Raw genomic sequence first — 25,350 nt, 5'->3', positions numbered from 1 at the left:
TTATTATGTATATTAATTATTATCTCTCTCCCTCCACCAGAACATAAGCTCCTCAAACCTAGGGATTTTTGTTCCTTTGGTTCTCTGGTGTTCCCTAAGTGCCTAGAACAGTGCTTGGCACATGCTTTTTTTTTTTTTTTTTTTTTTTTTAAGAGAAGTCTCACTCTTACCCCCAGGTTTGAGTGCAATGGCTCAATCTCAGCTCACTGCAACCTCCGCCTCCCCAGTTCAAACGATTCTCCTGCCTCTGCCTCCCAAGTAGCTGGGATTAAGTCGCTTGCCACCATGCCTGGCTAATTTTTGTATATTTTAGTGGAGACGGGGTTTCACAGTTTTTCACAGTTTTGGCCAGGCTGGTCTTGAACTCCTGACCTCAGGTGATCTGCCCGCCTTGGCCTCCCAAAGCGCTGGGATTACAGGGGTGAGCCACTGTGCCCAGCTGGCACATGCATTTTTGTTTAATTTAATTAGATGGTAATCATTGCCTGTTTAGAGATGGAAAGGTGTGATAACTTTCCTTACCATCATAAGGCCAATACTCCTATAACAAAGGCAGGCTAACAAAAGAAAAGCATTATAAATTTATTTAATCAAAATTTTATGTGACATGGGAGCCTTCAGAAATGAAGACTCAAAGACCCAAGGAAAATTGTATTTTTATGTTTAGGTTTGATGAAGAATAGACGGCCAGGTAGAAATGTGATTGGACAAATCATGTGATCTCATGGCACTAGACCAAGTGGGGAGGCCCAGCAAGGCCTGTCTGTCTAGATTCTTCTTGGCCTCTCTGTGTAGCACTCCTTCCTTCTGGGTGTGGGGCAGGACTCTTCTGGAAGGAGGGTCTTCAAGGGAGAAGGAGAACAGAGTGACCTTTCTAGGTTTTATGGCGTGCTTTTTGGGAGAGGAGTCTGTAACTAGACTTGAGGAAGAGGAATTTTGGTTCTGGTTGCCTTTTTTTTTTTTTTTTTTTTTTTAAAAGACAGGATCTCACTCTGTCTCCTAGACTGGAATGCAGTGATGCAATCATAGCTCCAGTGCAGCCTCAAACTCCTGGGCTCAAGTGATCCTCCTGCCTCTGCCCCCCAAGTAGCTGGTACTACAGACATGTGGCACTATGCCCAGATAATTTTTAATTTTTTAATTTTAAATTTTTTTCATAGAGATGAGGTCTTGCTATGTTGCCCAGCCTGGTTTTGAACTCCTGAGTACAAGAGATCCTCTGCCTCGGCCTCCCAAAGTGATGGGATTACAGGAGTGAGCCACTGCGCCCAGTGAATTCTGGTTTCTATGACTTGCTTTGGAAGAGGAAGACTTGGGGCAAGAGGGAAGAGGGAAGGAGAAGGTCACAGAGATCTTGCTTCTGAGGCCTTCCAATCTCCTTTAGCTCAAAGTACTCAGTATCCCAAAGTGTCATACTTTGGGGTATCTTCTGAGTCCCAACACCCCTCATATACAGAGTAACAACTGTGTTTTTTTCTCCCTAAAATGGTGAAGTAACAAAACAAAAATAAAATATAGATGAATACATGTCATATCTTATAATGGGAATTTTTATTCTCTTAAATAAAAGTTATAGGAGGTCATTGGTTTGGACTTAGCTTCTGCACCAGGCCAAAGAGACCAAACCAAAATGGAGTCTCTCATGCTAAAGTTTCACATGACCAACCTGAAATTAGTTGTTTATCTGACCTTCCAAGAAACCAAGAGACACAGAGAGATAATAGCCAAACCCTCAAACAGACCAGTTTTAGCTGGCATGATAAGGAAGTTGCCTCTGCTTTAATCTTTATAAGAAAAGTAACTTTGAAACAACCAGTCTGCTTTTTGTTTTCTGTTTCTGCTCTCCTCAGCCCTTTTATATCAATAAAACCAACCTCCTCTGCTCAGCTCATCAGAACATTCATTCTATTTTTAAAATGAGGTGCCTGATACTAGAATTGCAAATAAAAGCCAATTAAGATCTTTAAACTAAATTTGTTGTCATTTTGTCTTTTGACAGTCCTAAACATAAATATGAGAAAAGAGACCTCAGCAAAATCAAGTATAATCACAAATAAATTTTAACATTTGATATATTTTAAAAAACCATAAAAGACAAAATATAAACTAAAAATTAAATTACAACATATATGACAAACATGGACATATATAATAATTTCTAACAAATCAATAGAGAAGATTATACCAGTTTTTAAAAATAGTGAAAAAAAGGCATGGAAAAATAATTCACAAAAAAATTAACAAAAAATTATATAACCATCAATCTCATGAATAAAGAAATGCAAATTCAAACTACAGTGAGGCCTCATTTTTGCCTATCAAAACAGAAAATTTTATTTTAATTAACCTTTGATTCAGTAATTCTATTTCCAGTTCCTTGTCTTCAATAATTAGAGAGGTGCACAAATATGTGTGTTCAAGGATATTTATTGCAACAATATTTATGAAAACGACCTGAAATTCCAACAATAGAGACAGGCTTAAATAATGTATAAAACATTCATATCATAGAATATTTTACAGCTGTTTAAAATCATGTTTTTGTAGAATAATCAATGATTTCAGAAAATGTTTATAAAGTTCAAGATTTAAAAAGTATAATACAAAACTGTACATAGAGCAGGATTCCAAAATTTCAAATGCAGATACATATAGGTACATATATACATATACCACAAATAGAAAAATGACTGAAAGAAAAAAATATGAAAATGTTAACGCTTGTTATTTCTATGCAGTGGGATTATGAGAGGTTTCATTTTCTCATTTAAAGTTTCCTGTATTTTCCAATTTTCCCTAAATTATGTATTGCTTTCACATTTAGAAAAATAATAAATAAATGTTAATAATAACAGTGAGATCAAAGGAGTTCCAAAAGATTCCAACATAAACACTGTGTGTTTTGATCATCCTTTTTTTTTTTTTTATAAGTGGCTAAATCTTCCAGCTAAAAAGTTTTTATTTCCAGTAGAAGTAGTACTTGTATTTTTTCCCTGACTGGATTTGGATACAGGATCCACCGCAACATATTTGATTTGGAAACCTCCAGCTGTCACTGAAGCATCACTTAGAAACTTCAAGGTCATGACATTTCCTGTTGGGGGGAAAGAGGCAAAAGAACAAAGATGTTACTCTCCTTTGATTTGGCTGACAATTCAAAGACTCTTCATTCTCATAGGAGAATATAAGAATTCATGAACAAGATTCCCAGAATTCAGAGGTCGATTCTCAAGCTGAAGAATCTGTGGTTTCATTGCCGCATGGAACAGGGTGAGAGACGTTTGTATTTTTTCCTTTGGTCCTCCAATCTATCCTACAGGAAATTTTGTCTATTGTATTTATTTATTTATTTTTGAGACAGAGTCTCACTCACTCTGTTGCCCAGGCTGGAGTGCTGTGGCGCGATCTCGGCTCACCGCAAGCTCCGCCTCCCGGGCTCCAGCGATTCTCCTGCCGCAGCCTCCCGAGTAGCTGGGATTAAAGGCACGCACCACCACACCTGGCAGATTTTTTGTATTTTTACTAGAGACGGGGTTTCACCATGTTGGCCAGGCTGGTCTCAAACTCCCAACCTCAGGTGATCCGCACACCTCGGCCTCCCAAAGTGTTGGGATTACAGGCGTGAGCCACCAAGTTGGCCTCTCTCTTGTATTTAAAAGGTACTCTTGAGCTGGGCCTGGTGGGTCATGCCTGTAATCCCAGCCCTTTGGGAGGTCGAGGTGGGCAGATCATCTGAGGTCGAGAGTTCGATACCAGCCTGACCAACATGGTGAATCCCCGTCTCTAGTACAAATACAAAAAATCAGCCGGGCATGGTGGTGTGTGCCTGTAATCCCAGCTACTCGGGAGGCTGAGGCAGGAGAATTCTTGAACCCAGGAGGCGGAGGTTGCAGTGAGCGAAGATTCTGCCATTGCACTCCAGCCTGGGCAACAAGAGCAAAACTCCGTCTCAAAAAAAAAAAGAAGATACTCTTTGTAGAAGGAACATCCACTGAATTGCAGGAGAATGGCAGGGCAGGTCAAACCAGTGATGGGTGGATGAGTTATTTACTAAATGATGTCAAAGCAACAAGTTTCACATTTATTAGAAACGAAGCTAGATTCCAACTTTACACAGAGTACCTAAACACATTTTACAGTAATATAAAGACCAAAATGTGCTAAATAAAAAGGAAAAACTTTATTATATAACATAAAATATAGGAATATTTATATCCTTTTCAAAAAGGAGGCAAAGGCCTTCTTTTTGTTTGTTTTTGGAGACAGGATCTCACTATGTTGCCCAGGCTGGTCTCAAGCTCCTGTGCTCAAGTGATCCTCCTACCTCAGCTTCCCAAAATGTTGGGGTCACAGGCATGAGCTGCAAATATATATAAACAAAAGCAGAGTGTATACATTGCTAATGCTTGCTTTTATCTATTAACTTATTTAACTCCCACAACAACACTGTGAAGTGAGGGGGATACTTTTTAAATATTCATTTTACAGATAAGAAACTGAGGCACAGAGTGACTACTAAGTAGCTTGCCTAAAGCCACAGAACTAAATGGGCAGAGTCAGGTTTGAGCACAGGCAGTCTGGTTTCCGAGTTCATGCTCTGATTCTCAGACTATTTTCTCGTATTTGGAAGATTTGCCTAAATATAAAGAAAAATTTTTGCATGAGACAGACTGAGAGAAAATAGGGTTAATATCTCTAAAATACAAAGAGCTGCTAGAAATAAAAAAGAGAAAGACAAAAGCACCAAAGAATGTGCAAGAAATCTAAATTCATAGGCAATTCATAGGTGTTCAAAGGGCTAATAGACATTTAAAAATGTGTTCAAAAACACTACCAAAAATTCAACTTAGATTATTAATGATAATTTTTTGCTCTTCTATTGTGAGAGAATTCAGAGAATATTCAGCTGGTTAAAATGCAAATTGGTTAGGTATGAGTTGACAGGCCTTATTAAAAAACAAACAAACAAACAAACAAAAAAATGGCCGGGCGCGGTGGCTCATGCCTGTAATCCTAGCACTTTGGGAGGCCAAGGTGGGTGGATCAGGAGGTCAGAAGATTGAGACCATCCTGGCTAACACAGTGAAACCCTGTCTCTACTAAAAATACAAAAAATTAGCCAGGCGTGGTGGCGGGCACCTGTAGTCCCAGCTACTCGGGAGGCTGAGGCAGGAGAATGGCGTGAATCCGGGAGGCGGAGCTTGCAGTGAGCCGAGATCATGCCACTGCACTCCAGCCTGTGCGACAGAGCGAGACTCACTCTCAAAAAAATAAAAAAAAAAAAAAAAAGAAAAGAAAAGAAAATGTAAATTGGGAGTCAGCCAGGCAAGGTGGTTTACACCTGAAATCCCAGCACTTTGGGAGGCTGAGGCAGGAGGACAGCTTGAATTCAGGACTTCAGGACCAGCCTAGGCAACATAGCAAGACCCCATCTCTACTAAAAATAAAAAATAAAAAATTAGCCTTGTGCAGGAAAATCACTTGAGCCTAGGAGTTTGAGGCTGTAGTGAGCTGTGATGGCGCCCTTGCACTCCAGCCTGGGTGACAGAACAAGACCCTGTCTCGAAAAAAAACAAAAACAAAAACAAAAAAAAAAGAAAAGAAAATGAAATGTAAATTGGCACTGTAGGAATCTATTTTTTTTTAAAGTAGAATTACTGAGTAAAGACAGAGGTTTTAAAATGTTCATTGAAACGTTGAATAACAAAAGAAAAAATCAGAATCAAATGCCTCAGAATGTTAAATATTAGTACTTGACAAATTATGGTATATCCATGCAGTGACCTATTAGGCAGTCATGAAAAAGAATTTGAATGATCTAAATATCATACTCTGACTTGGAAATATGTCCATAGTTTCCATGTATATAATGTTTGTATAATAGAAAAACATCTGGAAGGATGGTCACTACAGAGTTATCAAATGCCTTTCTGGGATGGAGAGGTGAGGAGAGTAGGCACATCCTTACTTTATATCTCTTATTAATGTGGTAGGATTATGGACAATTTCAGGTTCTTTCTTTCTTTTTTTTTTGAGACAGGATATCACTCTGTCTCCCAGGCTGGAGAGCAGTGGCATGATCACAGCTCACTACAACCTTGACCTCCCTGGACTCAGGTGATCCTCCTACCTCAGCTTCCCGAGTAGCTGGGACTACAGGCACGCATCAGGATGCCTGGCTAACTTTGTATTTTTAATTTTTTTTTGAAAGGGAATCTTACTTTGTTGCCCAGGCTAGCGTGCAGTGGAGCCATCTGAGCTAATTACAACCTCTGGCTCTCAGGTTCAAGCGATTTTCCTGCCTCAGCCTCCTGAGTAACTGGCATTACAGGCACGTGCCACCACACCTGGCTAATTTTTTGTGTTTTTAGTAGAGATGGGGTTTCACCATATTGGCCAGGCTGTCTTGAACTCCTGACCTTAAGTGATCCACCCACCTTGGCCTCCCAAAGTGCTAGAATTACAGGTATGAGCCACTGTGCCCAGCTGACTTCTGTATTTTTTTGTAGAGACGGGGTTGCATCATGTTGCCCAGGCTGGTCTCAAACTCCTGAGGCTGACGCAATCCTCTCACCTTGGCCTCCCAAAGTGCTAGGATTACAGGCATGAGCTACCATGCTTGGCCAATGTCTTTGTTTTCTATTTTTGTTTTGTAATCTATACCCTAGGTTGAGTAAGCATATATTTAAAAAGAAAACCAGATCAAAATGTTAATAGTATTATGCTTGATAGGATTTTTTTTTTTTTTTTTGAGATGGGGTCTTGCTCTGTCACCCAGGCTGGAGTGCAGTGGCACGATCTCAGCTCACTGCAACCTCTGCCTCCCAGGTTCAAGCAATTCTCCTGCCTCAGCCTCCCAAGTGGCTGGGACTACAGGCGCATGCCACCGCACCCAGCTAATTTTTTGTATTTTTAGTAGAGACGGGGTTTCACCGTGTTAGCCAGGATGGTCTCAATCTCCTGACCTGGTGATCCGCCCACCTCATCCTCCCAAAGTGCTGGGATTACAGGTGTAAGCCACCACACCAGGCCTATGCTTGATAGGATTTTATGTTAACTGTATCTTATATCTTCTTTTTCTGTTACTTTGTATCAATGTCCTCTTCCTGATTTTTTGCTAAATCTTTGGCTCTTTTGTTTAACTATATTCTTTTCTGCTTCTTGATTTGTTTCTCTTTGAATGATAAATTGTGTGGGTTTTTTTTTTCCAGTTTCTTGAAGTTGTGCCAATAAAACCCCACCACTGATTTGATTACATTTGGAGTAAGTTGTCTATTTTAGAGAAAAAAGGAAAATGTAAAATTTCAGACTTCTTTTTTTTTTTTTTTTTTTTTTCAGACGGAGTTTTGCTCTTGTTGCTCAGGCTGGAGTGCAATGGCGCTATCTCGGCTCGCCACAACCTCTGCCTCCCCAGTTCAAGCAATTCTCCTGCCTCAGCCTCCCAAGTAGTTGGGATTACAGGCATGCGCCTCCACGCCCGGCTAATTTTGTATTTCTAGTAGAGACGGGGTTTACTTCATGTTGGTCAGGCTGGTCTCGAACTCCTGACCTCAGGTGATTGGCCTGCCTCGGCCTCCCAAAGTGCTGGGATTACAGACGTGAGCCACCACACCCGGCCTAGACTTCTTTTTAACTTCTTTGTTTAATAGGATTCTCATCCTCCAACTACCTCCTACAGCAATAAGATGTTTTCTTTCAACTTTCTGTTAATATAAAATATATTTTCAAGAAAGGAATGAGAGATAAGTAAACGGTTTAATTTAATAGGTTATCTTTCTTAAGGGAGTTTGTAACAGAAGAATGAACTAACAAGGTTTAAGCATTAATCATTCAATAACAGAGCAGTAAGTTCCATCTCTTACAGTTATGATGAATAAATTAGAATTGAGTCACTGAAAGGCTGGGGTGTGGGAGTAAGTTAACTAGTAGTATCTGAGTACTTAGAAATTGCAACTCAATTGTAGTTTTGTTGTTTATAGTTGCAGAAGTACTGTGATAATTTTATGACTTGGGAGAAAATAGAGCACATAAAAATGCCAGCTGCTGGTGCTGGTGATGGAAATAAAATAAAATATTGAATACATGTAAGAAAGAAAGTTTTTAGCCAGAAAATAGCAGTATGGGATAAATTAAAGAGTGATATTGCATATTGAGATAAATTTATGTGACTACAGGGCATTTCTTGAGGTATATTTCCTGGAACAAAGTCACAGAAAATAATGGGGGGGTGGGCAATATTTGGAAAGCACTACCTATTATATCCGGTCTTTTCAGATTTACTACACATGATTAGCATATTAAAAGATCCCTGCTGTCTTCCAATAAAGAAACCTGTTTGATATTGTTTAACCCAACGTTTTCCAAATGTATTTGACCTTAGAGCCCTCTTCTCATGTAACATCTATTTAAATCTCACAGAACTTTGTTATTTGAAACATTCTCTGGAGAATATTGTACTAAGATAAAAATGTAATGAATATGATGTAAGATTGTTTTAGTGACAAAGATTTTTAATGACTTTATAAATTACTTCAACCATTTATCAATGAAAAATTTCAGCCATTTTATTAGCACATTTATGGAAATCATAAACTACAGCAATATTTGTGGATTTGCAGATTCAAGACTCTCTCAGATACATTACATTTTCAGCAAAGAACAAGAGTTTATACATTTTTTAGTGCAAGCAGTTGGCATAAATCTTTAAGTATAAGTAATTTTTTTTTTTTTTTTGCATTTTACAAGCCAGCAAGCTGCATCTGGTGTTGGTTCTTTCAACTTTAAAAAGTGAATAATAACTACTATTTACTATTTAACAATGTCCCTTTACTTTCAGGGACACTGTAAAGAAACAAATCATAGTTTTGGTCCTCAAAACTATGTTAAGTACCTTACCTGTACTGATGATGTCATCTGGAAGCTCATCTCCACAGTACCTGAAAAGGAATTTTTAGAAAAGAGATGTCACACAAATGAATATTATACAGCTAGTAAAGTGGCTGTTACTGAGAATTAAGCCTCTAAGTAACAGCTCATTGTTCCACAATTTTTAAAATTTCTATTGTTATTTTACCTGGATTTGTAAGGGAGAATAGGAGTTAAAACAAAGTTTGTTATTTGAAATAATCTTCTTACAATATTGATGATTTTTATTTTATTTTATTTTATTTTATTATTTAGATGGAGTCTTGCTCTGTCGCTCAGGCTGGAGTGCAGTGGCACAGTCTTGGCTCACTGCAACCTCTTCCTCCTGGGTTCAAGCGATTCTCCTGCCTCAGCCTCCCAAGTAACTGAGATTACAGGCATGCGCCACCACACCTGACTAATTTTTGTACTTTTAGTAAAGATGGGGTTTCACCATGTTGGCCAGGCTCATCTTGAACTCCTGGCTTCAGGTGATCCTCCCGCCTCAGCTTCTCAAAGTGTTGGGATTACAGGCGTGAGCCACCGCATCCAGCCAATGAGATTTTAAAGGAAAGATATGTGCGGCATTTTTACTTTGTGTAACTAGAAAATGTTGTGCAGTAGATAATTTGAATCTATTTGGAAAAATTAAAATTTTCTTTCTTTTTTTTGAGATGGAGTCTCGGTCTATAGCCCAGGCTGGAGTACAATGGCACTATCTCGGCTCACTGCAACCTCTGCCTCCTGGGTTCAAGTGATTCTCCTGCCTCAGCCTCCCGAGTAACTGGGATTACAGGTATGTGCCACCACACCCTACTAATTTTTGTATTTTTAGTAGAGACAGGGTTTTGCCATGTTGGCCAGGCTGGTCGCAAACTCCTGACCTCAGGTGATCCAACCACCTCGGCCTCCCAAAGTGCTAGGATTACGGGCATAAGCCACTGTGTCCAGCCTTAAAAATTTATTTCTAATTAATTTTATAAAGTTTTCTTCACAGTTGTAGAAGAATGGGCATATGCTTGGTGATATGAATATTCTGAATTCTAGGATAGACTGATTTAAATCTGGAAAAATTATTTTGGACCTTATAGGTATAAAAGGATTTGGTTTTTATCTGAATCATGACTTGAAAGGAACCCTCTTACACATATAAAAAGGTAAGGGTTTTACAGGTTTCTAAATATGTAATTTATTCTAGAGGAAAAGTCTAAATTTACATAAAGGGTAAATTATATAATATAAATCCAAGAAATAACAAATTAGCCTGTTCAAACCTCCTAAAGACAGTAGTTTATGATTTTATATAAGATAGGATGTTGCTGTATTGCCCAGGCTGAAATACAATGTTTATTCATAGGCTCCTTCCCACTTCTCAACACAGGAGTTTTAATCTGCTTGTTTCTGACCTGGGCAGGTTCACCCCTCCTTAGGCAACCTGGTGGTCCCCTACTCCTGAGAGGTCATCATATTGATGCTGCTCTTAGTGTGAACACCCCACCAGCATAATGCACTGTAGCCCAGAACTACTGGGCTCAAGTGCTCCTCCTGCCTCAGCTTCCAAAGTAGCTGGGACCACAGGTGTGCCCGCCTGTACTTTGTTCTTAATTCCCCAACTCTACTTCGTGTCTTCATCAAACTATTTTTATAAACTATCTTTTCTCTATAGCAGTAGTCTGTCAGCTAAAGAAGAAAACAAGGCCGGGTGCGGTGGCTCACGCCTGTAATCCCAGCACTTTAGGAGGCCGAGGCGGGCGGATCACCTGAAGTCAGGAGTTTGAGACCAGCCTGGCCAATATGATGAAACCCCACCTCTACTAAAAATACAAAAATTAGCCAGGCGTAGTGGTAGGCGCCTGTAATCCCAGCTACTCGGGATGCTGGGGCGGGAGAATTGCTGGAACATGGGAGGCAGAGGTTGCAGTGAGCCGAGACTGTGCCACTGCACTCCAGCCTGGTGACAGAGTGAGACTCCGTCTCAAAAAAAAGAAAAAAAAAAAAAGTTGTAGAAAGAAGAAAACAAAACAAAAAATACTTTCCCTTAAAAAAAAAACTCTTCATTTTTGCAATAAATGCCTTTGGTTTTCTTTGTATTTAAGTTACACGTTCAAAATCAACATAAAAAGCAATTGAGTCTGTCATTTTTAAATTGTCCCCATTACCATTTTTTCCCCATTAAATTACTATTATGTATAATAGAGAATTGAAAACTGATAGTCTATTGATAATTGATAGTCTAAAATATGGGTTATTAGGTGGGGACCTGAATATATAAAATACCTAATTGTATACTCTTTAATTTGCAATATATCATAAGACACTCAAAATTCAAAGTATATTAAAGATTTGGAGTGTGAAGAAAAAGGTTGTGTTCTAGCATGTTGAAAAGCCAAAGGAAAAATATTAAAGAGAGAAAGGGTAAAACTTTGCTTATTTACCTTACTTCCATAATACTTAGCACAATGCTTTGTAGGAAGAAGAAAGGCAACAATTACTGAATTTATAATCTTTTTGTTTTTTTTTTTGAGACAGAGTCTTGCTCTGTCACCCAGGCTGGAGTGCAGTGGTGCAATCTTGGCTCACTGCAACCTCCACCTCCTGGGTTCAAGTGATTCTCCTGCCTCAGCCTCCTGAGTAGCTGGGATTACAGGCACCTGCCACCATGCCCGGCTAATTTTTGTATTTTTAGTAAAAACAGGGTTTTGCCATGTTGGCCAGGCTGGTCTTGAACTCCTGACCTCAGGTGATCCGCCCACCTTGGCCTCCCAAAGTGGTGTGGATTACAGGCGTGAGACACCGTGCCCAGCCGTATAATCATTTTTAAGGTTGTAAGAAATTAGAACTTAAAAACCTGAACAATTTTTGCAACTCACATATCTTTCTTCCTCCTACTGTTAGTCAGATCTTGAGGTGTTTATAAAATAGACTAACTAGTTCTTACAACTTAGCTATAATCAAAAGGCAGCTCTCACTACTTTAATAAGTATGTTGTAGTCAGATCTTGAGGTGTTTATAAAATAGACTAACTAGTTCTTACAACTTAGCCATAATCAAAAGGCAGCTCTCATTGCTTTAATAAGTATGTTGTAGCAGCCAGCTAAGAAAAATCTTTGTTGAAAAATGATATGGTGTTTTAGGAGAGTAGAACTATTCCAAAATCAATATTATAGGGACAGTGGAGGGAAAATTAAAGAAGCATCAAACAAAATACTGGACATTCATTTAATTTCCTGTATGGGGACCCACACGTACCTTCCCACAAAGCCATGGACATCATCGTAACTGTCATATATTTCAACATAATCAGCCAAGCAACCTGGGTCATCTTCAAGGTCAAAATCTAAAAAACTCAGGTGAATACGCTGACCATACTTGAGTCTAATGTGCCAGTAGCAGATTTGGTTATCTTCGTACTCATTTGGGAAGCCTGGAGATTTAAACATTCGCTTTGGATCTGTAAAGACACCACCACACTCCTTTGCTGAAATGAGAAGAAAAAAACGTAAAAACCCCAAAGCATTAGGAAAAACATTATCCCTGTTAAAAATGACATTTCTTAGCAATCTATTACTTTTTATGAAATGTTAAATGTCTTAGTATACAGCATCTATGGCATATTATGTATGCTTTTAGCCAAAGAATAAATGTATTTTTTCATCAATAGTTACTAAATTCTCTAAAATGAACATGGACTCTTTGTGAATTTCTTTTTATTTTTATATTTTGAGACAAGATCTCGCTCTGTCACCTAGGCTGGAGTGCAGTGACCCAATCATAGCTTATTGCAGCCTTGAACTCATTGGCTCAAGCGATCCTCCCACTTCAGCCTCCTAAGTAGTTGGGATGACAGGCATGTGCCACCAAGCCCTGGTAATTTCTTTTTTTTTTTTTTTGTGGAAATGGATCTTGCAATGTTGCCCAGGCTGGTATTGAACTCCTGACCTCAAGTGGGCCTCCTGCCTCTGCCTCTGAAAGTGCTGAGATTATAGACATGAGCCACTGTGCCCAGCCATGAATTTTAAAAAAGTAAATATAGTAAGAAAAAAATGGCTGGGTGCAGTGATGCTCACCCTTAGTCCCAGCTAATTGGGAGGCTGAGGCAGAAGAATCCCATGAGCCTAGGAGTTTGAGGCCAACCTGGGCAACGTAGTGAGACCTCCAGCTCTAAAAAATAAAAATAAAAATAAATTTTAAAATTAAAACAATTGTAATTAATTGTACTTTTAAAAATATTTTTGTTTTATTTTATCTTTTAAGGCATAACATGACAAGTCTTTTGTGCACACGCCTATTTTTTGTTGTTGTTTTTTGAAATGGAGTCTCACTCTGTTGCCCAGGATGGAGTGCAGTGGCACAATCTCAGCTGACTGTAGCCTCTGCAATTGTTCAAGCAATTCTTATGCCTCAGTCTCTCCTGAGTAGCTGGGATTACAGGCATGAGCCACCATGTCTGGCTAATTTTTGTATTTTTAGTAGAGATAGGGTCTTGCCATGTGGGCCAGGTTGGACTCGAACTCCTGACCTCTGGTGATCGACCCACCTCAGCTTCCCAAAGTGTTGGGATTATAGGTGTGAGCCATGGCACCTGGCCTATGTCTACAATTTTGACAAATATGTATACATTTATATTACAAACAGCCCTATCAAGATGGTAGGGACTTTGCCCTGTGGTGTCACCATATGTCTTCAGGGCCACAAGCACTTAGAATAATGGATCCCATAAATTCTGCTTGGAAAATCATTATACAATTTCATGATCGCAAGAGACTTTAAAGTCACTCTAATCCAATTAAAAGGAATAATTTATAATTATTCTGTATATTGCCTTTACTGATTTTAAACTAATACCCTAATCCTAATATTTTAGGATTCGATGGAGATATTCATGTTTGTTTTTCCAAGTCATTCATCATTTAACAGATTTCAGTATGTTATAACTTGTCATAAGAAAAACAAACACATATAAAACAAAACAAAAACGCTGTATCAGAATCAGTGGTTTGCCATATGACCTAGAGGGAAAGCTAGGAAGAAGCCCTGGTTAATTTTAATTCCATATCAGGTCAGTGTCTAATGTCTAGAAAAAAGGTGCTCCCCAGCCTTTCTATGCTCCTGAAATAAAGCAGAACAGGAGCATAGAAAGGCTGGCGAGCAACAAATGAAGGTCAAGGATCTAGTTCAAGCTTGGTGACCACTCTATACTTCATTTTCTTCATTGGTAAAATAAATGTAGCCATGCCTTTCCCATTATCTATCACACAGGGTTATTCTAAGGATAAAATACAGAAAATAATTTAAGGATGTTATGCAACCCATAAGCTATTCTTATTGTATAATAAAATATACAACACATAGTTTGTATGTCTGCATAAGGATGTACATTGCCAGCTTTAGGAGTGAATTGTTCCATCCCATAGCATCCAATCTTTGTTGTATATATTAATAGATAGAAAAAATTCAAATATTGAACTAATTTGGCTGCCTATTTGGCTATATTTATTTAGATCTATATTTTATGTTACATCTAGTTACTGCCTCATCTATTATTTAGAATATCAGCTCTAACTTGGTGACATTGATTAGTCAATAATGATTGCTTTATTTTTGTGAAGCCATTATGTTTTTTTTTTTTTTTTATTCCAGTGATGTTTCAGTGAGCTGTTCCCCTAGTGCTAGTTCAGGCGGTCAAGTCTCCTTCAAGTTAACCACATCCTAAATAGTCAGCATACCACCAAATCCAAAAGTGAGCTAAATGCACTGAGAATTGGGTAAAAACAAATCTCCCAGGATTCTGTATTCCCAGAGTGTATTCAGCCTCTCTGAGAAAAGAAAGCAACTTATAATAATTTATAATTTAGGATTATATTCTTATGAAAGGGCAATGAAATACTGAAAGGACCGTTTCATTGGCACTTCTTCAATGAATCTAGAGTTTAATCTATGGAAATTATCCAATGGAAGCTCAGAGATCCTAAAGTTTATCAAGTGAAAGAAGAATCAGAGAATATATTTGAAAAGAAGAGTTACTCTTGAGAGTAAATGAAGAGTGGTCTGCATAAATATATTTAAGAAAATGTAAGAGAGGGAGGGAGGAAAGGAGGATACATATTGTTGACATAACTAAATATAGGACTAAATTAGTACTGTATAGTATAGGACTAAATAAGCTTAAAACATGTCAAAGTCACTTGAAAGTTAAAGTTACATAAATACACTGTTAAGTATTTATTCCTATTTTGTCTCAGTTAAGACTAGTTGTAGCTGTAGGCAAAAAATCTTTCTACTTGGACTACACATAATTTTGAGATATAGGTTACTTACAGACATGAGAAACTGTTCTCCAAATGTTAATATCATTAAATAATAGATTTTATAATAATACACTAGAACCTCACTATGTAACTCTCCTACTGTGTTATGGAATTTCTTATAGGGTAAATCCAAATGGGATACATCTGAGGATGTTTATGATCCTGAATGCCAGGAAGACTTTGTAACATACTGTAATATTTTGTAACATTGTCCTGGGGGAAATATATCCAAAAAGAACAGCTTACTTTTTCTCCAAGAACATGACCTAAGAATAATTCTTTATAGTAATTATGAGTTAATTTTCTCATTATTTCATAGTGGCAAGCAACCATGGAAAAAATATGAATAAAAATATACTGTATAATAACTAGTATATACAGTATATAATTTTTAAACCATAGAATTAGAGTTGCTTAGTTTGGAAGTACTAGTATATATACACAAAAAGAAATTAGGGAAAGAATTTGTTTACTTTGTCTCCTTTTCCCTGTTGTATCAAAAGGACAATTTTGAATAGTTAACATTTGGTAGCATCACTTTATTGTTTTAGCTAATTTACTGTGACAAGTTTTTAATCTGCTTTTTTATTTTCTTTTTCTTTATGGCTGGGAAGTTCCCTGGCACAGAGAAGATCTGAATTCTCAGTCCCATCTGCCTAATCATTATTGACTCCTGATTTTGTGTTACTTAATTCTCTAAGTTTCAATTTCCTGATTTCTAAAATAGGTATAACAATAGCTCCTTGAAGAATTATTGTGAATATTAAGTTAGAGTGTAGATGAAGGAACATAACTCAATGTCTGGTATAGTATAAGCACTTTATGAATTGTAGTTATTAGTAGTAATTATTATTACCAAATTCAATTATTTCTGGAAAAAGTAGCCATTTCTTTTTTAACAGCCTCTTAGCTGCATGGAACTGTTTTTGCAAAACATAAAATTATTATTTTTAACACACCATGTGGGTTGTAGCAATAGGCATCCCATCTTTCACTCCTATTGAGACGGACTCCGTAATCAATAATGCCAGTTTTTCCAAATCCACAGTTGGGCCCTGGCTTCACAATGGGGTATCCAACTCTGCCCTTAGCCATCCATCCGGCAGCACAGACATGAAATCCTGCAAGAAGAAAAAGAGTTATGGACTAAACTGGTAAACTGTCTTGGCTAAGCAAAAGTCATCTTAGCAAAGATAGCCAGTTCCAACAGTAAGTTTCTTAACTGCTCAAATCCAGTTCATGTAAAAGGGAGAAAATTGTTTCCTTAATTAGACAAAGTGTGAATACACATGAAATGTAACTTCTGATTTTTACTGGAAAACTACCTCTTACTTGAAAAAAATGCAAATGGACTACAAATTATTGTGGGTATGAAACTAATCCAAGTTCAGAGTTGGCTTCTTTTCACAAATGACTTATGGAATGCCATGAGATAATTTCTGAAATTATCAATTTTGAAAAAAATATTTTCAAGCAGTAATTTAATTTCTATTTTAGGATCAATTAAGATATTTATAATATCTTATTTATTTATTTTTTGAGACAGAGTGTCACTCTGTCACCCAGGCTAGAGTGCAGTGGTGCAATCTCGGCTCACTCCAACCTCTGCCTCCTGTGTTCAAGCAATTCTCCTGCCTCAATCTCCTGAATAGCTGGGGTTACAGGCATGCACCACCATGCCCAGCTAATTTTTGTATTTTTAGTAGAGATGGGGTTTCTCCATGTTGGCCAGGCTGGTCTCAAACCCCTGACCTCAAGTGATCCGCACACCTCGGCCTCCCAAAGTGCTAGGATTACAGGCATGAACCACCACGCCTGGCCTATTTATTTATTTAGAGACATGGTCTTGCTCTGTTGTCCAGGCTAGAGTACAGTGGCATGAACACAGCTCACTGCAGCCTCCACCTCCTGGGTTCTAGCAATCCTCCCACCTCAGCCTTTAGAGTAGCTGTGACCACAGGTGTGCATCACCACACCTGGCTAATTTTTTAATTTTTTTTGTAGAGATGAGGTTTCGCTATGTTGCCTAGGCTGGTCTTGAACTCCTGAGCTCAAGCAGTCCAAAGTGCTGGGATTACAGGTGTGAACCACTGCACCCTATCAGATATTCGTAATGTTTTAAAAGATTTGAATAAAGATAAATTCTCTCATACATTTCAAACAAAGGCTCAGCCCTGTTTCCTTTGCTCAGACTCAGAGGCTGTTTTAGTATCTGTCAATGCCACCAAGAGCAATTTTACTAGAGGTCCAGGATGGCCAGTAAAGACTATGGGCTTTGTCTCTTCCATTCCAGTTACTTTGCCCCATGCCGCCCTGTGATTACAGACCAGCAGTCATATGGGGAGGCTTTGGGGCATTTGAGAAAACACTATTATTTTTTTTCTTGAGTAATGTATCAACTTTGCCAGATGCTATTCAGTCAGCAAAAGAGTTCTGAATGCGGGTGGCCCATTCTCCCCAAAGGCCAAGAGAGATGGTAGCAATCCACTTTTGTATAAAGAAGCATGTAACACCAGTTGATTGCTGGGATTTTCACCAGGTCTTCTGATACCATCTGCCCGGTTTCTTTCTGCTTCTATCTCACGACCTTCCTGTCCTCCTTTTCCTTATAGCTTTTGATCCTGAAGTACAAATGCATTCTCCCACTTAATTGAAAAAAATTGGGGAAAAAAGCCACTAAATTCAATATTTCTCTACCAAGTAAATTTCCTTGTAAGACTCAATATAGTACCATAGCATCATTTAACAGCCTCTATACTGAGAAGTCAAAGAGCTAGAACAATACAAAAAGAATAGCAATGACATTGAAATTAATGAGAAATTTAAATAATATTGAAATAATGAGGTTTTCATTTTCTTTTGACTTTTATTTTATTAGATCACAGTGGGTTAAGACTCCACATAAGTTTCTGGTACTAGAAACTTTCTGCCAACTCTAGGCAGATGGATAGGAGAAGTCAGAGAGCAGAGATGTCCTAGGGGCTTAGTGATATATCAGAAGGGGGTTGGAGAAAGAAGTCTTACTAGGGCTTAGGACAGATGGATTTTTTTTCCTCCAAGGATAAAAAAGAAGAAAAATCATTGTGAAATCAGTTACCAATTTTTCTGGCTGCCTCTAGCTGCTTATAAGTTGCGAGTTGGCCGCCTTCAAATTCACACACCGCCTTAGCTTCTGCGTAGGTGAGCTTGTATTTGCCAGACCGTGCTTCTCTGTGGTACACACCGGCTGCTCGTTCTGTAAAATCAGATGATGTCATAAAAGCACTGTTATTCCTTCTTATGGGACAGGGGAAATTTTGTGGCCTCAGCTGGAAGATTACAACAGCTATTGTTCCTGCCAAAGGGCTTTCTGGGTTGGCTGCCTTGGGTAGCTAAGTTTTCACTGTTAGGAAGCTTTGGGGAAAAATCTGAATGAGGGGGAATTTTAGGGGAATTTGGGGCCATAAACAGAAACTTTAGGCTAAATTATGTTTTTTTGTTTGTTTTGTTTTGTTTTTGTTTTGTTTTGTTTTTTTTAAGACGGAGTCTCTCTGTCTCCCAGGCTGGAGTGCAGTGGCGCGATCTCAGCTCACTGCAAGCTCCGCCTCCGGGGTTCACACCATTCTCCTGCCTCAGCCTCCCGAGTAGCTGGGACTACTGGTGCCCCCCATCATGCCTGGCTAATTTTTTTTTTTTTTTTTTAAGTAGCGACAGGGTTTCACCGTGTTAGCCAGGATGGTCTCGATCTCCTGACCTCGTGATCCACCCGCCTCAGCCTCCCAAAGTGCTGGGATTACAGGCATGAGCCACCTGGCCTGGCCTAAATTATGTTTTTGATCTGATAGCCTGAAATAAAGTTTTTTTTTTTTTTTATTTTGTATTTTTATTTTGTGAGACAGAGTCTCACTCTGTCGCCCAGGCTGGTACGACCTGGGCTCACTGCAATCTCCGCCTCCTGGGTTCAAGTGATTCTCCTGCCTCAGCCTCCCGAGTAGCTAGGATTACAGGCATGTGCCAACACAACCAGCTAATTTTTGTATTTTTAGGAGAGACGAGGTTTCACCATGTTGGCCAGGCTAGTCTTGAACTCCTGACCTGAAGTGATCCAGCTGCCTCGGCCTCCCAAAGTGTTAGGATTACAGACGTGAGACTCTGCGTCTGGCCTAAAATAAAGTTTTTAATACAACATTGTATTGCAACACTATCCACAGGTGATAAAGTTTTGGCTTTCTTTTGGATTTAAGCTATATAAAAACTTGCAAAGGTAAGCAATAGGGGAAAGAAAAGGAGGTGAAGGCAAAAGAAACTAGTGAAGATGGATCCATTATGTAGGCTCACAATGATGTAGAAAAATAAGCTAAAATAGCCAATTGAGGGAAATGACTAATGCAATATAATTAAGAATTTAGGCTGGGCGTGGTGGCTCACGCCTGTAATCCCAGCACTTTGGGAGGCCGAGGTGGGCGGATCATGAGGTCAGGAGATGTAGACCATCCTGGCTAACATGGTGAAACCCTGTCTCTATTAAAAATACAAAAAATTAGCCGGGCATGGTGGCAGGCACCTGTAGTCCCAGCTACTCGGGAGGCTGAGGCAGGAGAATGGCATGAACCCGGGAGGCGGAGCTTGCAGTGAGCCACTGCACTCCAGCCTGGGCGACAGAGCGAGACTCTGTCTCAAAAAAAAAAAAAAAAAAAAAGAATTTAGTAAAACAAATAAAAACTGAGGAAAGATCTGAAGGGATCCAAAGCAAATACTAAATTAGGGAAAAGAAAAATAGATTCAAACACAGCAGAGAAAAAACTGGACACACCTAACTACCAGTTAATGCCTCAATTTTTTATCTGATTTGTCTTTTTTAGTTCACATATTTTTCCCAACATATTTTAGGCAGTATTAAGTCATACATGAGTTGTCTTCCAATAGATCACTGTTTAAATGGATTGTTTTGAATTTGGAGTCCCTTCTACCATAGAAACAACGTGAAAAGATTCCCAGGACAATAGTCATAACATTAGCTCTGTAGTTAGCTCTAATAGTTCTATGTAGTCTGACATTATGGTTAAGTCTCTGTATCCTGACCTGTGCAATCAGCCACCCTTAGGACCATTTGCAGTGAGGACATACGTATTTCTTGGCACCAAGAAATGAATCCAGGGGAATTAGAAATATAGTTCTTTGTTTTCCACCCCAAACTGAAGTTGACATTGCCATAGTTCAATAAGAGAGGGTGCTTGTTTTTTTGAACTCTAAGGATCCTGCTCTTATACATTACATAGTAAATGCCATTGCTCACACACAGAGGACCCTTGTCAATCTGATGCTCGAGGTCAGAGAATACCAGGAACATCAGTCAAGTTGTTTCTCCATTGAAAGATGCCTGCTGCCCAGTGTCCTTCATATGGCAAAGCCTCATTAAACTTTCCCTAGTTTTCAATTTAGTTACTTTGAACATTATATCACTGGGTATTTTGCTAGGTGCTGTGGATCAAGTTCTATCCTCAAGGAACTTGGACACTAGTGAATATTTTGAATTTCTTTATCTTGAAATAGAGGAACACTAAAGCTTTTGGTAAAGACAGGAGGCGTGTTTAGCTTATGTATTACTTATGTATTATAATAGAGATTGTTGTTAATCATTAAAAATGTTAAAAATTATATTTCCTAATAATACAGATTAAAAGAACTGTATCTGAAAACAAATTTTGTAGAAATTATTTTCATGTATACAAAGTTTTCTCAAACTTATTTTCTTCATATTTTATTTCAAAATTAAAATGTGATGTATACAGAAAAAATTAACGGAGATTTGGCGGGACGTGGTAGCTCATGCCTATAATTCTAGCACTTTGGGAGGCTGAGGCGGGTGGATCACCTGAGGTTAGAAGTTCCAGACCAGCCTGGCCAACATGGTGAAACCCCGTCTCTATTAAAAATACAAAAAATTAGCCGGGTGTGGTGGTGCACAACTGTAGTCCCAGCTACTTGGAAGGCTGAGGCAGGAGAATTGCTTGAACCAGGGAGGCAGAGTTGCAGTGAGCAGAGATCATGCCACAACACCCCAGCCTGGGTGACAGAGCGAGACTCTGTCTCAAAAAACAAAACAAAACAAAACAAAAAAATTAACGGATTTAAACAAATAATAATTTTAAGTTTTCCTCCCAGTAATTTTTCATTTTTTAAAAATCTTGTATTTTAAATTTGGGGGTACATGTGCAGGTTTGTTACATAGGTAAACTCATGTCACAGGGGTTTGCTGTACGGATTATTTCATCACCCAGGAATTAAACCCAGTACCTCTGTTCCTCTCTCTTCTCCCACCCTCAGTAATTTTTCTTAAACTTTTGGTACCTACTGAAACTTGTCTAGTAATAACATAATAATAGAAATAGCAAAAAATTTTTGTTATAATTTCTGATTTAATTTATTAAATATTAACATTCCACATTGTTCCTCTAATAGCACCAAACTTCCCAGTATGTTGCCATATGAACAAATTACAGAACTCTTGGAGTATGTACCTGACAATTTTAAATAAGGTGTTTTATTAAAAATATTTCTCAATTCAGAATTTTGAGCTATTAAGATGGACCTTTGTACAATGAATCCTAATTTTACCTTTCAGAAGAAATAATATTTTATTAATTTATCTAGTCAATAGTCATTTATTAAAACTGAAAATTTGTTTAATAAATGTTTTCTCCTTTTAGTGAGTGGCAGCAGTAGAAATGAACTTTGGTTCCACTGCTGTTTCTACCATTGAGTTGTATAACCAGATGAGCCTCAGTTTCCTCATTTGTCAAATGGGGCTAATGATAGCTTCTGGACCATAGGAGGAGCTCAAGATACGTTACTTTTCCTTTCTTTCTGTTTTTATTCTCTGAGACAAGGTCTCACTCTGTCACCCAGGCTTGAGTGCAGTGGTGAGGTCACAGATCACTGCAACGTCTGCCTCTTGGGCTCAAGTGATCCTCCCACTTCAGCCTCCTGAGTAGCTAGGACTACAGGCATGCACCATCACACCCAGTTAATTGTGTTTTTTTTGGTAGAGACAGAGTTTCTCTATGTTGCCCAGGCTGGTCATTTTAATTCCTGGGGTCAAGCAATCTGCTCACCTCAGCCTCCCACAGTGCTAGGATTACAGGTGTGAACCACCGCATCCCGCCTTCCTTTCCCTTCTTTTTCAGATTCAACAATAAAAATAATTGCTTATCTGTGCATTTTTTATTCTCATGATCCATGTAAAATGATTGTAATTTCTTGTCCTTAACTGTTGTTTGTTTTTGTTTTTTTAAAGTACTATTTTAAAAATTAGATGATACCGGAGTTAAAATAAGCCTTAGGAATCCTTTACTTCAACCTTATCATTTTACCAGATTGGAACCATAACCTAGAGAATTTAAAGTAAACTTGTCCAACTTGTGGCCTGCCAGGACGGCTTTGAATGTGGCCCAACACAAATTTGTAAACTTTCTTAAAACATTATGAGTTCCCTGGGCTGGGCACGGTGGCTCACGCCTATGATCCCAGCACTTTGGGAGGCCGAGGCAGGCGGATCACGAGGTCAGGAGATCGAGACCATCCTGGCTAACACCGTGAAACCCTGTCTCTACTAAAAATACAAAAAATTAGCCGGGCATGGTGGCGGGCGCCTGTAGTCCCAGCTACTTGGGAGGCTGAGGCAGGAGAATGGCGTGAACCCGGGAGGCGGAGCTTGGAGTGAGCCGAGATGGTGCCACTGCACTCCAGCGTGGGCAACAGAACGAGATTCTGCTTAAAAAAAAAAAAAAAAAAAAAAAAATTATGAGTTGCCCAAGACAATTCTTCTTCCATTGTGGCCCAGGGAAGGCAAAAGATGGGACACCCTAGATTTAAAGTGTCCTGTTCTTGATAGTTGCTAACAGATGTATCCCTTCTAATCCAACTATCTTTCCTTCCTAAATGGTTTCTAAAAAGATTATATTGATCCTACCAACTATAAACATCTGTGCTTGGCTGGCTGGTCAAAAATTTGCCCCAGATTGAAGCAATTTGCAATTATCCTGACCCTCAGATTTGTAGCATACATGAATAGACATTTGAATTTGCTTCTCTCTACCTCTGGGTCAAAACTTCTATTGTCCAGGTTTATATTTTTGTAACATATGACGACACTTTAAAAGACAACTCTAAATTACTTGATTATTAGAGGATTTGATAATATTTCAAAGTTTATCTGCATGGATTTAATTCTTACTAGCTTTATGACATTTAAAAAAAGTCCTGACAAATATGAGCGTATTTCCTATATTTGACTGTACACAACAACAATAAAGAGATGGGCTCATTCCTCTACTAAATTTCAGATCCCGTCTTGGCCACATGGATCACAATGAAATTAGTTCACTGGCTCAAGCTGAAAAAAATAGGTGGCAAGGCTGTGCATTACAAATTAGGCTTTTTAATGAAATCCGCATGGTTGCAGTTATCACTAGAGAGAAACATGCTGAAAGGGAAAATATTCTACAACTGTGCTGTTTAGCAAGCATAAAATCAAAATCTAGGTTAATTTCGCCTTCTCTTTATTTCTTTATTCTATGCAAGAATCTATGCATTTTTCCCCAAGAAATTCAATTTTTTTTTTACTATTAAACACAATAATGAACATAGAGCAATACCAATTTGTATCATGAGAATTAAAGCATTGTTTAGCACACTGTAATATAAGGGGTGTTTTGGGTTTTCTGCATTTTCCTTTTTTGATCTATTGTTTATCTTGACTGTTTGGCCTATCTCATTCCTTACATTTAACAAAACAAAATAACAAAAGAAACTTTCCTTGTCTAACAAAAGGGTCAGAAAAGTATTTATATGGATAGTAGAAACAGAAAGAATCAAAGTGGTAAGAATGCATTCAGAAGGAGAAACATTTTTCACTTTTTTCTGTATTGCAAGCTGGCTTGGTCAAAATAGTCAAAATGTTTGAAAAAACTAAGATATAGACTATAGCTCAGAGTACATGAAGCAATTATTATAAAATTTTTGTATACTCCAATTTACCTGTTAGGATTCTGAAATCTGATTGCAAATGCATTGACATAAAAACAGAAGACTATATTGGAGTTTCTAGTTAGTTAAAGAAATACTCCTCACTGTACTACTACATCTGCTTTGAAAAGTTTAAAAATATATTTTCATACTGAATATAAATATTAACTGCTATTTTCTACTGAACAATTCACTTTATAAAATGCTATTTTTAAATTTTAGAGGACAAGAACACTTTAAAAAAAAAGCATATGTATTCCAAAGGCTATCTTTCCTAAGCATTTTCTTTGAGAACATCAGCCTTGTACAGAATAGAAAAAGTTACTGCTTTAAATTTCCTTCTCCATGATTTAAAGAATCGACATTCTCAACAAGAGGCTCATGAGTGAAGTTTCTTACCAAGCCATATGGAGTTATGAAAAATTCCATCCTTGAATCCCCATCCTTGAGTGTCTTCCCATAGCAAGAGAAATAAGTAAATTAAGATGATCATATCGTCAGTTGTAGTGAAGTAACAGCCTGTTAGGGGCTGCTCACAAATTCTCAGAGCAGCGGCTGAAATGTGACTGAAACATCTGGTTTCCACATCTTTTAAATAGTTTTTTCAACTGTGAGGTCAGCAAGTACTCTCCAATGGCATTTTCCGCTGTAGAGTTACACAATTATCTCAGTGTCTGAAGCAAATCCTCTGACTCATTTGCATTGGCAACCAAAACTAAGGAGATAGAATGATCATCTATGTTTTAAAATTAACTTATTAAGAAAGGAATTCGTTTATTGTTAGTCACAAACACTTTTCTGTTAGAAAGTTTGTGTAACTTGATGCAGATTTAGCGGTGATTAAAAGAAAGTCAAACTTCAGTAGGAATTTCAAGATAAATCCTAAATGTCTTATTTGCAGTGTCAATTATGGGATATGGGGTTAAACACTAATCTTTTATTGGTAATGTTGGACTGGCTTTTCTAAACATTGTCAAGCCTGTCTAAAAAATTTAAAACAAAAAGTATGCACAGTTTGGAGAATCCTAATTTTTCTCCAGTGATATATGACTTCCTTATTCTCTGTCTGCTTTTCTTCCAGGATGGGGTCTGTTGCAGTCTTTGGTTTGTTATGGTCAGCAGCTAAATAAAT

General features: G+C 38.2%; 1 protein-coding gene and 1 long non-coding RNA gene across 2 annotated transcripts in view; one reads left to right on the top strand and one right to left on the bottom strand.

Moving 5' to 3' along the window:
- Positions 1-2,411: 2,411 nt before the first annotated feature.
- TNFAIP6 (TNF alpha induced protein 6) lies at positions 2,412-24,817 on the bottom strand. Its single transcript, XM_054478959.2, has 6 exons — positions 24,618-24,817; positions 18,310-18,447; positions 16,172-16,333; positions 12,154-12,382; positions 8,896-8,936; positions 2,412-3,094 (listed from the first exon to the last, which is right to left on the bottom strand). Exons 1-6 carry the CDS (start codon positions 24,709-24,711, stop codon positions 2,925-2,927), a joined length of 834 nt encoding a protein of 277 aa, XP_054334934.1. The 5' UTR covers positions 24,712-24,817; the 3' UTR covers positions 2,412-2,924.
- The window catches only part of LOC134737687 (uncharacterized), a 41,455-nt gene continuing 19,191 nt past the window's right edge, over positions 3,087-25,350 (top strand). The window contains exons 1-2 of the long non-coding RNA XR_010122813.1: positions 3,087-3,270; positions 9,579-9,700. This is a non-coding gene — a long non-coding RNA (uncharacterized LOC134737687). The remainder of the gene's footprint in view (positions 3,271-9,578; positions 9,701-25,350) is intronic.

The sequence above is a fragment of the Pongo pygmaeus genome, chromosome 11, assembly GCF_028885625.2.
Source record: "Pongo pygmaeus isolate AG05252 chromosome 11, NHGRI_mPonPyg2-v2.0_pri, whole genome shotgun sequence".
Classification (NCBI taxonomy): Eukaryota; Metazoa; Chordata; class Mammalia; order Primates; family Hominidae; genus Pongo; species Pongo pygmaeus.
The sequence above is the reverse complement of the archived record's forward strand: the minus strand, read 5'-3'. Positions and strand labels throughout refer to the sequence as shown.